At 45.2% G+C, this 18,631-nt stretch overlaps 1 protein-coding gene across 1 annotated transcript in view; it reads right to left on the bottom strand.

Moving 5' to 3' along the window:
• MAN1C1 (mannosidase alpha class 1C member 1) overlaps positions 1-18,631 on the bottom strand; it is a 92,695-nt gene that overhangs the window by 32,301 nt on the left and 41,763 nt on the right. Inside the window, exon 4 of the mRNA XM_032789512.2 lies at positions 951-1,066. Coding sequence (XP_032645403.2) covers positions 951-1,066 — 116 coding nt within the window. The remainder of the gene's footprint in view (positions 1-950; positions 1,067-18,631) is intronic.

Raw genomic sequence — 18,631 nt, 5'->3', positions numbered from 1 at the left:
AAATGATATTTTTCTAAAAAGGCAGCTGCATTCATTTTTCACATGGGGAGAACCATTTTTCCCCATGTACTAACTAGGACAGACACAAGGAAATTAAAATTCTAATGGGATTTTGAGTTTAATGGCCTCCACAGACCACCACGTCAGGCTGTGGTCCCATCTCGCAAGCGAAGACCAACTCTGTATGTAGAAGGGAGCCCTTCAAGGAACATGCAGGAAGGAGTGCTGGCCATTCTGTAGCCAGAGCTCTTCATTTTTCATATTTACCTAGTGTCCCAGCACTGTGGTTGGGGTCAGCCCCGTAGAGAGAAATTTGGGGCCCATCCCCTTATTACACAGATGTTACAGACATTTGGGGGTCCTGAGAACATAGGACCCTGGCACAATTGTCCTTTTCTCCCCTGCCCTTCTCGTTAGCTTTGGAGTCCTGTGCTGCCTTTGCATAAGACATAGACATAGTGATTAATCATTTGTAAAGAGGGGTGTCAAAAAAATTCCCTTCATAAGAGCAGGGTGATCAGTCCATAATACGCAGAAAGAAAAACAGATATCATGGGGGAGTTCGATGTGGGGGACATATGCTGGAGGTCTCCTGTTTACACTAATCAAACCCCCCTGGAATTTCTAAAAATGGTAATTTTCGAACTGAAAAAGCATTACACCCTGTTCAGGCTCATTCTGCTGAAGACCTCAGGAATTAAGGATGGATGCAGGAATCACTGGGTGGAGTTCAGTGCTCTGTGCTATGCAGAGCGTTAGTTAGATCACAATGTTCCCTTCTGGCCTTTGCAATCTATGAATCTGACTCATTGCCCTTGCAAACTATTTTTTTCCCTTCACAGACTGTCCTAGCAGAATACCCCTGGATCCAGCTGCTGTTACTATGACACACCAAGGGACGTACCAGGCATTTTTGCAGCACAGACTGACGTTTTCAATTACTGACTCACCACATTCAAGTCAAAGCTCTTCTCCACCCAGCTTTTCGCTTCTTGGAATTCCTCCCCAAGCTCCATGATGTACAAAGTGTCTAAGGCATCCACTATGGTAGCCCCTCGAAGGCCCCCTGTATTGGCAAACAAAGAACAACGTGTTTAAATCTTATTCACCTTCCATTTTGGGATATCAACTAATCAGGTTCATTTTCATTTCACCCTTTAACACAAAAGGTGGCTGTGCACATTGGAGAAAGTATTGACCTTTTAAGATGCTCCCTCCATTTCCATCTTTAACAATATGGTAAAACAACAGCATGTTAGGACAGGATGAGAGCAATTGCTGAGGCTAGGTTAAGAACTGCAACAGTACCTGGCTATATACTAGACATACATCAGACCAGACCTTCAGGTGGGAACCTGCTGAACTTTGGGAATGTTCCCCTTGGCATCTAGACCTGAATTTAAATGGACAGAGGCTGTGAAAAGAGCTTGGCCCAGAGATTTTCAAACAGGACTAGTGAGTTTGGGATCTTTAAAAGGGGTCTGATTTTCAGAGGGCAGATGCTCAGCAGTTTCTGAAAAATGGGCCCCAAGTTGGGCACCCAAAATCACTAGTCACATCTGCAAATCTTGGCCTTATTTTCCAGTTCTGGAATGTACCTGAAATCAGAACAGCTTGTGACATTTCAGCCCTTCAGATGCAAAGCCCTGCCCTGACTTGGCTACACACCCAAACTTCAGTCTCTGTCTAATCTGGTTCCAAAACACGGTTGTCCGGCTACCCAGTGAGTTCATCATCAAACATGCATCGTCTACTAGGGACCATTGTGCTAGCCAGAGTGACCACGGTTGATGATGTTGCAACAGATGCCATGTGGTGATGTGCCTAGAACTGGATCAATCCTGCAAATCCACCAGGCAGGGTCAGGACATGCACCCCTTCTTGCATCAATGGTGAGTTTGAGAGCACAGCGTGCGGGGGTGTTTTTGTCCATCCTGGCAACACGGCTGAAGAGCATGCAACGCAACAAAATGAATGACTGAAGGAAGGCCAGAGGGCATCATAGTGTCCCTGTACAATGGCAGAGATCTTGCACTATGTGTGGCAACTACAGGCCAATCTCATTGTTTTCAGTCCCTGAAAGGTCTTTGTTCATGTTCTGCTTGGTAGGATACAGGTGCTTCTTCACACACATTGTTGTCCACAGCAGTCAGGTTTTACGGCAGGACAGTCAACAATGGACACTGGACTTACCCTTTGGATTCTGACTGACATAGCGTGTGCTTAGCACCCACCGGCAGCCAAGCTCTCCTCCCTTTTCCCCCCAATGCATCCTTCCTACTGCAGATCAGCTGTTCTGCAGCATGCAGGAGGCACTGGGAGGGAGGGAGGGAGGAGGAGAGGGATGGGGCACACTCGGGGGAGGGGGCAGAAATGGCCTGGAAGAGGTGGGTCTGGGGTGGAGCAGGAAGAGGTGGGGCAGGGCCTTGGGGGAAGAGGCAGAGTGGTGGTAGGGCCTGGGATGGAGTGGGGGCAGGAAGAGGTGGGGCGGGGGCTTAACAGGGGTAGAGCACCCCCAGGGCAAGTTGGAAGCTGGTCCCTGTGTTGGCTGAACTGCACAGAGGATTTAACCAGTCTGCTTCATGTTGCACATGTAATCAACCTCAAAGTGCCTTTTGGCTCAGTCGACAGCTCAGCAGTTTGGCTTGCACTGAAAGGAGTTGGTGTTCCAAATGTTCTGCTAATTCTAGTATATGATCTTCACGCAGATATTGGTGCAAAAGTGTGCCTTGGTTCATGACTTTTGTCACATTTCTACATAACCTCAGGTGTGGAGCAGGGACGCATTCTCCCCCAGGCACTATTCTGTCAAGCCACTGACGGGATCTTAGGACTTGCCGTTCCTCTCATCGAAATCAAGGTTGATCAAGAAGTTTTACCAACCAAGACTATGCCAATGACACTGCCTTGCTTGTGGAGAAGTCACAAAATTTCAGCCCCGCTCACCACGGTCTCCAAGATGCCACCCCCAGAGTGAGATTGAATATCTCATGACAGAAAACCAAGGCCCAGAACTTTGGAGCTGGGCCACCAGAACCCCTGGTGCAGGTGGGGTTGAGTACTGCTTGGTGAAGGCCAAGAACAATACTTTAATTTGTGAAAGATGACACTCAAGATAACGTAATATTAATATATTGTTTATTCTGTGGAACACTGAGCCTCCATTTGTGGCATGTGATGTCTCATGGTTTCCCACTACAAATATATGATAAATGGCATTAGGTGGCAGCAGCATGATTAAAAACGAAGCCCTTGGACGCTTAACAGAGACCTGGTGAGCTCAAGGGCCAGCTCCACTCACTTAACTAACAGAAAGGTTATCCATGAGTGTGCCCATTTTTCTCCAGCGAGGGCAATGAAGCGTACGGAGACTAAGTACAGTCCCTCACAAGTACTTGGATCTGCCATGTCAACCACATAAAAATCCATGTCAGACTTTCCGTAGAAAGCAATTGGGACCACACAGGAAGACTTTCAACAAAAGACAGTGATGCGGTATCCTGTGCTGAGATGTGGAATGGTGATACATGGAATTGTAGCCCATGTAAGCTGGTATCAGTGTGATTTAAATAGTTTAGTACTGTGAACAGCAGCAGAGACATGTTCTCCAAGGATCTCAGTGACACAGTTTCATTTCTGGTGGCTACGAGTCCCTAAAAGTCCTTCTAGTCATCGGAAGGCATTGCAGCAGGGGAGGTAAAAGAGAACACAGGTCACTTCCCTATGGGCTTGGACTTTGAGATTGGAGGCCATCATTTTCCTTCATAACCCAATATACACAACTCTTCACTTGGAAGCTACCCATTACACAGCCCCCCAAAAAGGCAAATTAAAGCTTCACCATCATTTCCTGCATTTTTCTGAACACCCACTGGAGTAGGACTTGTGTGTGAAGTTATTGCTTTGCCCTTACATTAAGATTAGAGGCACACAAGCATTGCTCCATTGGTATCACATCTCTCTCCCCAATCCTGACACCTACTCTCCTAAGACAACTGGACAACAAGGAGAGGGGGCCCTGATTCAGCATTAATTTCTGCAGAGGGTGATGCTGCTGGTAACAACTCTCCTGAATACTGTGCACAGATGTGGTCACCCCATCTCAAAAAAGATATATTGGAATTGGAAAATTTTCAGAAAGGGGAAACAAAAATGACGAGGAGAATGGAACAGCTTCTGTATGGAGAGAGATTAATAAGATTGGGACTTTTCAGCTTGGAAAAGAGACGACCAAGGAGGGATATGATAGAGCTCTTTAAAATCATGACTGGGGTGGAGAAAGTAGATAAGGAAGTGTTGTTTACTGCTAAAAGAACTAGGGGTCACCAAATGAAATTAACAGGCAGCAGGTTTAAAACAAACAAAAGGAAGTATTTCTTCACACAACGCACAGTCAACCTGTGGAACTCTTTGTCAGAGGATGTTGTGAAGGACAAGACTATAACAGGGTTCAAAAAAAGATAAATTCATGGAGAGTAGGTCCATCAATGGCTATTAGCCAGGATGGGTAGGGATGGTGTCCCTAGCATCTGTTTGCCAGAAGCTGGGAATGGATGACAGGGAGCACTTAATGATTACTTGTTCTGAAGAGGTCTTCCAACAGTGGCCAATACCAGGTGCTCTGAAGCACCTGGTATTGGTCACTGTCGGAAGAGAGGATACTGGGCTAGATGGACCTTTGATCTGACCCAGTATGGCCGTTCTTATGTACCACCATTCCCCTTTCCCTCCCAACCACAAAGCCTCAAACACTCGACTTGTATCCCAGGAGCTTTCATGAGGGACGCTGCTGCTTTGGCTCAACTATTTCCTCTCACATTTTAAATCAACTAAATTAAACTAAAAATGGGTCTCAGCCACAAACGCCAGGTCCAGGTCAGAACTTTCCTATCTAGCATTCATATTGGGACAGAACATTTTGAGTGCCCTCTAGTGGTGGTTCTAATTACAGTACTACTTACTACAAGAAACATCTGTTGGATTACACCCAGAAACCTTCCCAGGACGTGGGGTATGTCTGTAAGTTGGAGAGCAGGGGGAAAAGTGAACTATGGGGAATAGTTAGCAACAAACCTTGAGATCTCAGCCTTTCTTTATTTAAAAAATAATCCCCTGGGCAGACAATATACCATATTTCCCAAAAGGCAGGTGATTGGATCTAGATGTTTAGTTTGGACCGATTTCTATTTTAAATATTCTTGTTTCCCTTTAAGAAAGGCACCCTGACTTACTTTGGTGATGTTACGAGATTGTAGTTTTGACACTTTTCAACCAGTCAGCACATGACTGACTTTATGAAACCCAAACCAAGACTTGATTGCGCATCTACAGATTGCCGGCTTCCAAATGCCGTCTGCAACAAAAATTGGGGGGAGATGCACTGGAGCCAACCACTGGAAATGCATTCGCTTTCACAGACTTGGAAAATGATCATCTAACTGGCACTATCTATAGAAGAGCTGCAGATGGAGTCAAACAGCCACCAGATCTACAAGATTGGTCTTAAAAAAAAAAAGAACAACTAACGGTTATGTAGCTTGTTTACAAAATGCAATGACCATGAAAAACGACATCGCCTCAGTCAGAGCTGTTTTTATCAACCCTAATGATTCTGCAATATTAACGATTACGTGATTTTTAATGCGCATTCCTACTAGCAGGGAGAAATGTACCAGCGCTGAGCAACATGGACACAGGCAAAACACTTTAAGAAGAAAAACAGTGAAGCACTGCCTCAGGCACAGCCCATTACTGTGATCTTCTGAGAGTAACACACTAATGGGCTCGATTTAATATGATGATATAATCCACCAAACCTTTCATAATCTGCAAAGAGACAATAATAAAAAGTTGGATTTGCTGAAACTAAATAGGGACAAAGAGACAATGTCACCGTTTTCTGGGATGATGAATCTAAATGAAAAATAAAATAGTGTTTGCATTTACAGAGCCTTTTATGTTTGCCTTCAAATACATGAAACCCTCTGAGGGTTCAGAAATATGCTCTGCTCTTCGTTCCAGTATGATTCCAAGTTGTTTGGCTTTCTGCCTCTGTATTTTATAAAAGAGGGCGTGCCTCACTGATCATTTGTCCCTTGCCTTGTTTTAAACACTCCTTGAACACAGGGATATCGGAAGAAATGCAGGCTGTGTGTTTTGTACAAGGGTCTTTTAGATGTTTCTGGTCTTCTGAGCCACATCCGAAGTGATCTGCAGCATCTGTATGTGACTTTTTCTCTAAACCCAACAAACTTTATTTTAATAATAGATGAGAGGCACCATGTAAATGGAAATCTCAGAGCAAAAACAAAATTTGTAACAATTCTATGGCTGTCCAGGACTTCACCAGGGTCTCATGGCCAGATCATGGGCAGCCCAGATCCAGTAGTCGGAGCTGGAGCCAGAGTCTGCAGTCACAAGACAGGGGTCAGGAATCGGCTGGGTTGGGATCCTGGGAGGTCAGAAGCAGGAGACAAACGGAGATTGGGAATCCCAACTCACATGCCAGGAGTCAAGTCAGGTCGGAATGCCAGAAATGAAGCCAGGGAAGCAGGAGGCACAAGGCACACAATCCAGTGCAGGGTGGAGCGCACTAGTTTTGGGCAGCTTTCTGTTCCTGCTGCTGGCGTTGGGCCAGTGGGACAATCAGCTGCTCTGGGACTCCATCATTCAGACCTCAGGGGCAGAGTCTGACATTGGGGTTGGGCTTTGTGAGTCTCAAGTAAGCTATTGCCAGTGGGCTGTCAGGTGGAGGTTTGGAGCATTGCAGGAGGGCGGGCAGGGGGAGGGAGGAGGTCTGAGATCCCTGGGTCATGACACAGGGCCATTCAGAAATTCTGAGAGGGACCCAAATCTTCTAATTCCAAACACACACGCCACTATCACCTTTCTCTACAAGAGGTTCTCAGAATGGGGGGCAGACCCCACTGGGGGCACAGACTGTATTCTGGGAGGGCGTGAGAAGCTGGGGGTGGGGCACTTACTGTGCATATTTTACCCACAGCAATGAGTAACTAGCAAAGCTGGTTCCTCCAGACACATCAGGTCCTCAAATGGCACTGTGCACAGGTGCCGTCTTTCTAAGTTGCCGGGGGGAGCGGGGCTCAACCTTCCTCTCTGCCCCAGGCCCCACCCTCACTTCACCTCTTCCCCGAAGCCCCCTTCCTGCCTCTTCCCGTCCTCACTCCACTCCATTCTGAGCGTGCCCTGCCCTCGCTCCTCCCTTCCCTCTCAGTGCCAAGAGCATGCTGCTGAACAGCTGATCCATGGGGGTGGGAAGTGCTGGGGACAGAGGGAGGAGCTGATGGGGGGGGCTGCCACACCCTTTTTTCCCCCATGGGTGCTCCAGCCCCGGAGCACCCACAGAGTAGGCACCTATGGCACTGTGCATTTGACTCTACGTGGTGCTGTGAAGCTTGCCTAGCATTATACAAAGTCGTTGCCAACTGTACGTAAATCCTTTTGCTGCAATGTGCGTGCACATTTAAGCATCGATCACAATCATAGTTTTGCTTTGATTCTTACTACACTGGATCATTGGCTCATTTGTGCAACATTAAAAAAACAAACCCAACTCAAACTGAAACTAATTCAAGTGAAGCACCCATATCTGTAATTGTTTTGGGGGAGGGGGCATAAACTACTACAGACACAAAGATCAAATACATTTGAGAACCACTGCCCTATAGGAGCATAGTCAGTAGCAGTCAGTTGTATAGGGCTTATGACACACAGTCCAGTGGTTGTCATTCCATCCAATATACAGAAGACAGTGTTACATAGATGCTAGCCAGTTTGTTATAATACACACAGACACACTTCCAAAGGGGATATCTTGGAAGACTCTGCGAGACATTTTAAAAAAATATTTCACCTTTCCAGAGCTATATATCTAATGCAAGAGACAGAATCAAAACCCTAGGCACAACTTCCTGCTGAAATTGGACAGGCCAGATTCATCTGTGCAGTAAAGCCTTTGCAACTCCCATTGATTTCTCTCTTGCATCTCTGGGGCAACCTATCAGACCCCAGCCAGGGCTCTGCTTTGCTCATTCGTGGAAGGTCATCTTTAATCAGTGAGAATACTTCTCAGATCAGCCACCCACTCTAAAGAGATAAAGTATCTGATTACTCAAACACTGGCTGGCTCCAGGGTAATCACAGGAAGATTACATTCAGACAAAAGACAGCTCTGGAGATTGGGGTATCCTGCCCCAAAGCTGATGGCTGAGAGCAAGATGAAAGAAAGAGCCTATTCTTACCCTGGGGAGATGTTTTAATGTTACTGCCCTTGGGAGTCAGATGGTGATTAATCCTTTGGGATTCCCCAGCACCACCACCACACTGAGACCCTCCCAGTCACCAGACAGAAGCCACCACTTCTTTGGGGAAGAGGGGGGAGATACTGAGGCACTCCCTCTCCTGTTAGAGGGAGGAGGGGAAAAGACATTAGTGGACTCTCTCTGCTCTCTGACCCAGAAATCCTCTTGAGAATGGCTAGATCCAGCTCCAAGCAGGACAGTGAAAGGGAAGGTGTTTGGGGCCAGCTGACTTCTCTCTCCAGCAACAGGAATTTGGCTATCTCCAGAGATAGGTGTGGACTATAGACTGGACTAGTCGGTAGCCAATGGGCTAAATGTTGGCCTGAGGCAGATTCCTTCTGAGACTTTCAGCACCTCTTTCCGCCACAGCCATCATCAGTGTCCAGTTGCTGTGCACTACTATTGCTTGTGAAGGTATGGCCACTGATTAACCAATGGTTAATATTTAATGTTGAATGAAAATTTAATTATAACTATTTGACATCTTTCCCCCTCCATGCACACACACACACAGAGAAATGCAGCTACCTGGGGGGTGAAATGTGACAACTACTTAATACTGCTAATAGCACACAACAGAGTTTAGGTGCAGGACTGGCGTGAAAAAGTAAAACACTTCCAACTAAAATGATGGGTAGAATTTTTACGTAGGTAGAATGCAAGTGAATTTGGCTAGAATAATTGAGTTGATGCTTTTCTCACTGAAGAGGCCACAGTCATTTTCATGACTACAAGAGTCTCTGTTTGAAGTTTTCATCTGAGAGAAGACAAACAGCAGTCCAGAAGAAGTACTGTACAGTCGTAATACAAAGCTTCAACTCTCCAGCTCATCACTTCCAGGGAGAGCTTGTACCACCCCGTTCTAAGCCTCAAGTGTGTTTAATCTTTTAAGAGAGAAGAATGGAGACATCCAGGAAAGCAACAAGGAAGCTCTGTTTCTATTTTTACCCACCCAGAGAGCAAATCATTCGTCTAAGCTTGCTAATTCAGTTGCAAAAATCACCAACAAATATTGAGTTAATGCAACAATTGTGACAGGTGCTGAATGGACAGCTCTGGAAACAGAATCCAGTATTGTACACACCAGATAGTAACAGTACAAAAAAGTCACTGCAACACCCAAAGCTAACATGCCTCAGAACTAGCCTGGAGGAATCAAATCCAGGGACAAGAAGGTGGAATCTCCATGGCTAGTCAATCATGGAAGAGTCTTCATGGGACTTGCTGGAAGTCCCCGCTTTAAAAACATTTAAAATGACACTAGACAAGGCACTGGTAAGCGATACCATAAGAACAGTCCTGCCCCAGCAGGGGTATGAACTGGACGAGTTAATGGGTCTTCTTCACTCTCAGTTTCACTGTCTTTAACTGCTGGCCTCTCTTGAGGCTGTCGAGAAAGGTGTCAGTTAGTCCTGCAATGGTGATGGTTTGAATACACTGCCAAGGGCTCACTAGGAGGTTCAGCACGTAGCCTTTGGGCCATATGGGGAATGCTGTGGAAGACATATGTCAAACAGCACATTCAAAGACACTAACAAGTTTAAATGTCTGTCATGTAACTACAGCATTAAACTTCTAAGGGATTGTCTACACTTAAAACACTCCAGCGGCACCATTGCAGCACCTCAGGGTAGACACTACCTACCCTGGTGGGAAGGATTCTCCCATTGGCATAGGTAATCCACCTCCCCGAGAGGTGGCAGCTAGGCTGACTGAAGACTTCTTCTTTATCCAGCACTGTGTATATGGGGATTTAAGTTGGCTTAACTACATTGCTTGGGGTGTGGGTTTTTCACACCCTATCAGATGTAGTTAAATCAACCTCATTTTCTACTGCAGACCAGGCCTCAGTAACTACTGACCAGGGTGCTCTGGGGTACAGGCAACAGTATCTGAACACAATCAATATTTTTTCTTACTTCCATTGCTTAACCGTGAAGCCTAAGGTTTACTTTTATGCTAAGACAGAGATTTGCACTGATTATATTCCCATATAAGCCCATGGATGTAGGCCAATACGCAACAGATGTGTCGTCCTAATAGCAAGACGAATGCTAATAATCAAAGCAGAAAATAAAAAAAAAAAAAAACAGGCTCCATTCACCCAAGTGAAATATAAAAAGAACAGAAGCAGCAGCTGGGATCGCCTGGTACAGACATGCCTCAACTGTTGGTACATGGGCTGCTAACATGCTCTTCTTTGGGGTCCCAGCAAATAAATGCTAAGACGAGAAGTGAACAGAGCAGCTTTATTTGCAATGTACAGTATAAAACCAGGCAGCTGGAATGAGCTTGGGCCTGGGAACCAGGCTAATTCTGGCTCTGCCAGACTCGCAGCAGGTCTTCACTACCTGGACTGGCGGGTAGGGATCGATCTAGTATAGATGCAATAAAATCGATCCCCAATTGCGCTCCCCATTGACTCCAGAACTCCAGCTCATGAGAGGCGGAAATGGAGTCGACGGGGGAGCGGCAGCGGTTGACTCACCGTCCTCATGGCCAGGTAGATTGACCTAAGATATGCAGACTTCAGCTACGCGACATATCTTAGTTGTGTATCTTAGGTCGACCCCCCCGCTAGTGTAGACCTGGGCTTAGACATGCACGTTAGCAACTTCATCCCTAGTGTAACTCTACTGATGTTAAAGCAGCAACACCAGTAATTAAATTGGCCTGCTGAGGTTAAGCGTCTTGCCCAAGGTCACAGCTTCCCCATGTATGCCAGCCACCTGCCAGCAGTGTTAGAACAAACTAAGGCTTGAAAAGCCCTTTGAACTAAGATAACTATAGCAACAATCACACCCTGCACTGCATCTTGAGTCTCCTTTCCACTACCTACCATCAGCAAACAAACAAAAAACAAAAAACCCACCACTTTAACAAACACGGGCAGGCCAAGACCATCAGCTCCAGGCACACACACCAGGCAGCCTCTAGTTTGAATATAATGTTGCGTACCAGGGGTTTACTTCTCAGGGTATGGCTACACTGACAGCTGTACAGCGCTGGGAGTTACAGCTGTCTTCGTACAGCTGTGTAGGGAAAGCGCTGCAGTGTGGCCACACTGACAGCTACCAGCGCTGCAGTGTGGCCACATTTGCAGCGCTGTTGGGAGTGGCTGAACAGGCATTCTGGGATACCTCCGAATACCTCTGGAGGCCAATTACAGCGCTTTTGGTGGCCACACTGGCGGAGCAGCGCTGCATCACCAGCGCTGCAATCGTTATACCCCAGGCAGAGCAGGAGTACAGCCAGCGCTGCAGCCAGGGAGATACAGCGCTGTATGTGCCTTGCAAGTGCGGACGGTGAGTAAGTTGCAGTGCTGCAAACCCACCACCAGCGCTGCAACTCTCCAGTGTAGCCATACCTTCAGTCACAGCAGCTTTTACAACCACAAAGTTCAGGTCTGATATTCAACCGTTGCAAACTCAAACTGCTCTGCACGTGCTTAGGTTTATAATCAGGACCTCACTAGGAATTACAAGGTGCTATCACAAGAGCCTGTTGTGCTAGAACATCCATCCTGATGTTGTTCCCATGAATTGGTTGGTTGCCGTGGTTATAAAGAGCCCCATGGGCAAAGTGAAACTGTCCTAGTTTTAAAAACATATCAAAGAAAAGAAGAAAATCTTTCCCAAAAGCATCTCCCTTTTCCCAGACATTCTGCCAATACCTTTGGCTTAGCACTTCTGCCATCTCTCTGGGAGCGACATACAACGAGGCAGACACAACACAAAGACAGCCTCAAGCCTTCAGAGCACTGTTGTTTTATCTTCTGGATCAAGGCTCAGCAACCTTCGACACAAGTGTCAGAGGGTGGCCATGCAAAGCACCTCTAGTTCTTACTTCCAATGCTTCACATGCAGACAGATCAGCAAGATGTAATTTACAGTAACAGGTGGATTTCCCTTTGCTGCTTTACTTGCAGGTATGTGGCTGGGAAGTGAGCAGGAGTGGAAGGAAGGGACACAACTAGGAAAGAAGGGAAGGAGCAAGAACATGAAGGGATAAAGGGGAGAAATACAGAGAACCTTTTGTGCTTGTGAGATCATTAAGTATATTGTGAACACATTCCCCTGGCCCCACAAGGCTTCCAGAAAATGTATTCTGTATTTGTTGCACCCAAAGGGCTGCTGTCTCCTGCTCTGGAGCTTTCTTATGAGCTCCAACTGTTAAAAGACACAGCCCATAACTCAGGCAAACAACCTTTGGTTTTTCCTAAGCAGTGCCTTTCAGTGCAGCCAGATGCAGGATTTCCAACCCCTTGGTTGCATTCGAAACAAACCCTTTGCACGGTAGGAAGAGGTTGGCTTGTGCTCTACAGCAAGTCCAATTCCCTGGGCCTTGCTGGCTGTTCTAACACAGTGCGTGCCTTACTGGGAAAAGAAAGACCACAAGACATTGGCTAGTCAAGAAGAGAGCCCACAGAGTGGATCATATGTTCACAACACAGCTTGAAGTTCACTTTCCCCTTTGTCACAGAAGGTTTGAATTAAGCGGGTATGCAAAGTAACAGCCCACCAGGAAAGGACCCCTCATTTTAGCAGTTCTGCTCTCAGGGACCCTTTACAGAGGGAAATACTTCATATCTGTCACACAATCTGAACCATTTATCTTCCCTGGAAACCTGCCTATTTTTCATATGCAATCCTCACAGGTGCTAGCAACCAACTGATCTGTCCTCCACTAGCTCCTTATAGCAAATGACAACAAAGGCCAGAATTGAGAGACTCTCAACTATGAGTCTATCCCTCAAGATTCATTAGTGGCGATCTACAAGTGATGCTTTCAGCAAACGTGTAGCTGAAAAGGACTCGTTTAGCAGCCAAAGAAGGAGAAGCTGCCATTTCCAAAGACTCCAGCTGGCTCCCGCACTTGATGTTGATGCCAGGAATTAGATCACCACGATGAACAGCAGGTTTACAGCCCCAAGAATTGCCACCACAAGGCAACTCCAAAGGCTGCTACACTTAGTTTCGGCAAGGTGTTCTCTGTCTTGTGCTACTTAATGTGAGCTTGTGTCTAGATACAGAAAAACGGAGCATTTCACATTTAAATAGAGGTTTGCTGTAGTTGCAAATATATGGTCAGATCTGCTGGGGGTCACCACTCCTGCTCCACGGAAGTTCCCAGAACATGGACTGCAGGATCACTTGCCTCAAGGATGTTGGAGAGGCACTGACAGTATCAATTTGATCTAGTGACTAATGATGGTGATATAATACCCTGCTAAACTGGGGCCACTGCAGACAGTTAGAGCACAAGGACATTCTAAAAGGAACACCGTGCTCTGCTCAGCAGGCTGCTGTTCCTGAGGACATGAAAAATGTGCTCATGCACTTGTATATGCAAAGAGAGACTCTTCTTCCCCTGCGCTAGCTCTCTTCAGCCTTGCATAATTTTGCCACGAGCTTCCCACAATTAATCTTGCATTTTGCCCTCGGCACTAATAGACTTCGGCTCGGCCTGATTTCTGTTCTGGTCAGATGTTTCACCATCTAGGAGCCTCCTCCAAAAATGCCCTGCCTCCAGTTCTCAACAGCTTCACCCTTGTACTTCAGAGTCGCATCATCTCCTTCAACATAGAGCAAGTGATGACATGGTAACACAGTTGTCAAATCTTCATCAGACAGGAGTGGGCATGGCCTGTTTCTCCTAGCATTGCTGTGTGGAAGGGGCAGCGCTGAGACTATCTACTGCCTTTGTCACGTGGAGAAGGGGGCACGCTTGCCCTCAGTGCCGCGCATCGGATGGCATCTTAGCCAGCTCCTAGAAGTGCTTCCCTTTATCAGTTAGCTTTACCTCTGTCTTGTCTGAGTTTAGCTGCAGCCATGTGTGCTTCATCCATCCGTTTCTCTCTTGCGGGCATTGTGACATCTAGCTGCCACATCTAGCAGGTTTTTATAGCACCTTGCCGCATCTGCTAAGAGAGATGCATAACACTGAAATCATCGGCATACTGATGACTTGAATCTGCAGCTTCTTATGATGGGTAAAGCCGTTAATTAAGATTCACAGCACCCCTGGGAGACAGGTGCGTACTGCTCCCTTTCTAAAAGAAAGGAAGCAGAGAGTTTGAGAGACTTGTACCAATCTCAGACACAGAATGAACAGCAGAGCTGGGAATAAAACCCAGAAGTCCTGACTCAATTGCCTAGTCAACATTCTCTTCTGAAGTTTCTCACTGAACAGAAACTGAATCTTTTGTTTTCTGTAAAGCTCTTTAAAAAACAAAAGCCCCAACCCCCCCACAGTAATCCATTGTGTCAATGCTCAAAGTGAACAGCACAAGTCATTAAAAAGCTATCATACTTAGTCTTGCATAGAGCAGGGCTGTTTAAATGCTATAGAGCAAAGAGTTTTCAAATGGCTTCTTGCTAACTTTAATAACCAACCTTACAACTGAAAGGAATAAGAGAGGAATTCACATCATAGCAATGTAAACCTAGATCAAAAATGAAAGGCCCTGACTCCCACTATTCTTATGTCAAATCATATTTGTCAAAACAAAAATTAGTACCGAAACCTTGTTTGGAATAAAAATTAGGATGCTGTTTCTAAGGAACATGATGAGCTTGTTAACTGCTTAGTCACAGAAGAATTCACTCATGATACATTATTTAGTTTTACCTCTTGGGGTGCTTCAGCACCACAAAGGGCAGAAACCAAAGACTGATACACCAGCATCCTTTCTTCTGGTAATTGTAGCTACTGGATGCTTCAAAAGATTGAGTTGGTTTTGATTAAAATCAATGCCTTGACAGAATAAAATCTAGAAAAGAAGCCATTACATTGGTTTGCTTATTAATATTGCTCTGAGACCACACTGAACTTCTGACCTTTCTGCCCAGTGACTCAGGAAAATGCTTTGGTAGCTGCCTGAGATCATGTTGGGAGATGGCCTACAGGTGGTAGCAGCACATTACAGAACTCAGAAGAGGGGGGTCTCCACAGATGGTTTTACTCCGTTCAAGATTATTTTGGCAACAAATCAAACTGTGACAATTGTTAGGCCTTGAGCAATTCTGCAAAAGCTCACTGCACAATCACAGAATCATAGACCTGGACGGGACCTTGAGAGTTCCCCTGCTCTCATGGCAGGACTAAGTATTATTCTAATCTAGACCATCCCTGACAGGTGTTTGTCTAACCTGCTCTTATAAATTTCCAATGATGGAGATTCCACAGCCTCCCTAGGCAATTTATACCAGTGCTTAATCACCCTGAGAGTTAGGAAGTTTTTCCTAATGTCCCTTGCTGCAATTTAAGCCCATTATTTCTTGTCCTATCCTCACAGGTTAAGAAAAATAATTTTTCTCCCTCCTCCTTGTAACAACCTTTTATGTTCCTGAAAACTGTTATGTCTCCTCTCAGTCTCCTCTTCTCCAATCTTCCCTCACAGGTCATGTTTTCTAGATCTTTAATCGTTTTTGTTGCTCTTCTCTGGACTTTCTCCAATTTGTCCACATCTTTCCTGAAATGTGGCACCCAGAACTGGACACAACACTTCATTCAGCTGAAGCCTTATCAGAGCAGAGTACAGCAGAAGAATTACTTCTTGAGTCTTGCTTACAACACTTCTGCTAATACATCCCAGAATGATGTTTGTGGTTTTTTTGTCTGTTTGTTTTTGCAACACTGTGACACTGTTCACTCATATTTAGCTTGTAATTCACTATGACCCCCAGATCCCTTTCTGCAGTGCTCCTTCCTAGGCAGTCATTTCCCATTTTGTATGTGTGCAACTGATTGTTCCTTCCTAATAAATTTCATCCTATTTACTTCAGACCATTTCTCCAGATTGTCCAGATCATTTGGAATTTTCATCCGATCCTCCTAAGCATCTGCAGCCCCTCCCAGCTTGGTATCATCCGCAAACTTTGTAAGTGTATTCTCCATGCTAGTCTCTAAATCACTGATGAAGGTATTGCTAGGAACCATGGGGGCTCTGTCAACTCAGGTCAAAGAGGCCTTGGAAGAGACTGTAGCTCTCTGATAATTATAATTACGGTACTAAAACTCAATTTCAGCTACAAAAACACAACAAATAAGGCTCAACAGTACATGGGAGTCACAGAACAATACCAGCCATGACCCTCACCAAACAACTCTTCTTGTATTGGCTTGCTACCAAAATCTGGTCAGCTGTAGTAGCAAGTTCCTCATCTTTACTCCTCAGTCATCTGAACTGGCTAATCTTCACTCTGCCCATCTTAAACTCCTCAAGACTGGCAAATTAGTTACTCATTCCCCCCCGCCCCATGCTGGCATATATTAGCTAAAATAAAACACTCTGTAGCCTTCAGTTTTAACTTTACTTTACAATCCAAAGGTCCCATTGTTTCAAGTTTAACTTTTCCACTCTGCTAATTACCCTCTAATATGGAAACTTTTTTCGATAAACCACTGTTGAGTGATATAATCTGATTCTAGGGCCGATTCCAAAATTGAAAGAGGTGGGGCAAGAGAAAATAAGTTGGTGATCAAATAATCAGAAGGATCAAATCAGTTGCTAACGGATTTCTCCCCCATCACTAGCTTTCCTGAATAGAGGCACAGTGCTAGTTCAGCTAGTGTAAATTAAACAGAAAAGCTAAGTAAATGCAGCAAAAAGGTTTACAGGACTTTATAAACTGAAATTCTGAATTAAGGCCTTATAAAAATTGTCCCTTTACATCCTACTATTTCAGCAGTCTATAACTGTTTCTACCACATCATCAAGACAATATTACATACCACATAAATTCTACAATCCCAACGACAATAGATCACAATTAATGTCTTAACTCAATTTATTTTCCATTGTGGTTTTGTCTGTGAATTTAAAAGATCTAATACTGTGTAACTTTGTTCAGTTTACGTTACCTTAAACTAGGGTTTCTCAAACTGGGGGTCAGGACCCCTGAGGGGGTCATGAGGTTGTTACATGAGAGGTCGCAAGCTGTCAGCCTCCACCCCAAACCCTGCTTTGCCTCCAGCATTTATAATGGTGTTAAATATATTAAAAAGTATTTTTTATTTGTAAGGGGGGGGAGTCACACTCAGAGGCTTGGTATGTGAATGGGGCCACTAGCACAAAAGTTTGAGAACCACTGCCTTAAACAAACTACATCAGAGCAATAAAATACCACTATAAAGAGATAAAGGAGACAACAATTAGTCTAAGAACTAGAAAAGATCCATTCCATTCTTATCAGCACATTCTTCCGCAAACTAAAAATCTATTTGCTTTTGAGTAACTTCATTTATTTTTGCTTTCCTAATAAACCAATCCAAACATACATCACTGCTGGAGTTACAAGACACCTCATATTCTGAATGTTTCTGTCCCCTCCACATTGATCCTCCTTGCTCTATATTTTGTGCATAAGTCAAAACATACCACCCCAAAATATTTAATATAGAATCATAGACTTTAAGTCAGAAGGGACCATTATGATCATCTAGTCTGACCTCCTGCCACAGAATCTCACCCACCCACTCCTGTATCAAACCTGTGTCTGAGCCATTGAAGTCCTCAAATCATGGCTTAAATACTTCAAGGTGCAGAGAATCTTCTGGCAAGTGACCCATGCCCCACGCTGCAGAGGAAGGCGAAAACCCCCCAGGGCGTCTGCCAATCTTCCCTGGGGAAAAATTCCTTCCCGACCCCAAATATGGCGATCAGCTAAACCCTGAGAATGTGGACAAGACTCACCAGCCAGATACCCAGGAAAGAATTCTCTGTAGTAACTCAGATCCCACCCCATCTGACATCCCATCACAGGCCATTGGGCATATTTACTGCTAATAGTCAAAGATGAATTAATTGCCAAAATTAGGCTATCCCATTATACCATCCCCTCTATAAACTTATCAAGCTTAGGCCTGGTCTACACTACGCCGTTAAATCGATTTAAACAGCGTTAAATCGATTTAACGCTGCACCCGTCCACACTACACTGCTCTGTAAATCGATTTAAAGGGCTCTTTAAATCGATTTCTGTACTCCTTCAAAACAAGAGGAGTAACCCTAAAATCAATATTACTAATTCGGAATAATGTTAGTGTGGACGGAAATCGACGTTATTGGCCTCCGGGAGGTATCCCACAGTGCACCACTGACCGCTCTGGACAGCAATCAGAACTCAGAGGCACTGGCCAGGTAAACAGGAAAAGCCCCGCGAACTTTTGAATTCAATTTCCTGTTTGGCCAGCGTGGAGCTCTGATCAGCACAGGTAACAATGCAGTCTCCTGAGAATCGAAAAAGAGCACCAGCATGGACCGCACAAGAGGTACTGGATCTGATCGCTATATGGCGAGAGGATTC

The sequence above is a fragment of the Chelonoidis abingdonii genome, chromosome 25 (genome assembly GCF_003597395.2).
Source record: "Chelonoidis abingdonii isolate Lonesome George chromosome 25, CheloAbing_2.0, whole genome shotgun sequence".
Classification (NCBI taxonomy): domain Eukaryota; kingdom Metazoa; phylum Chordata; order Testudines; family Testudinidae; genus Chelonoidis; species Chelonoidis abingdonii.
Note: the sequence above shows the minus strand (reverse complement) of the source record. Positions and strands in the feature narration are given on the sequence as shown.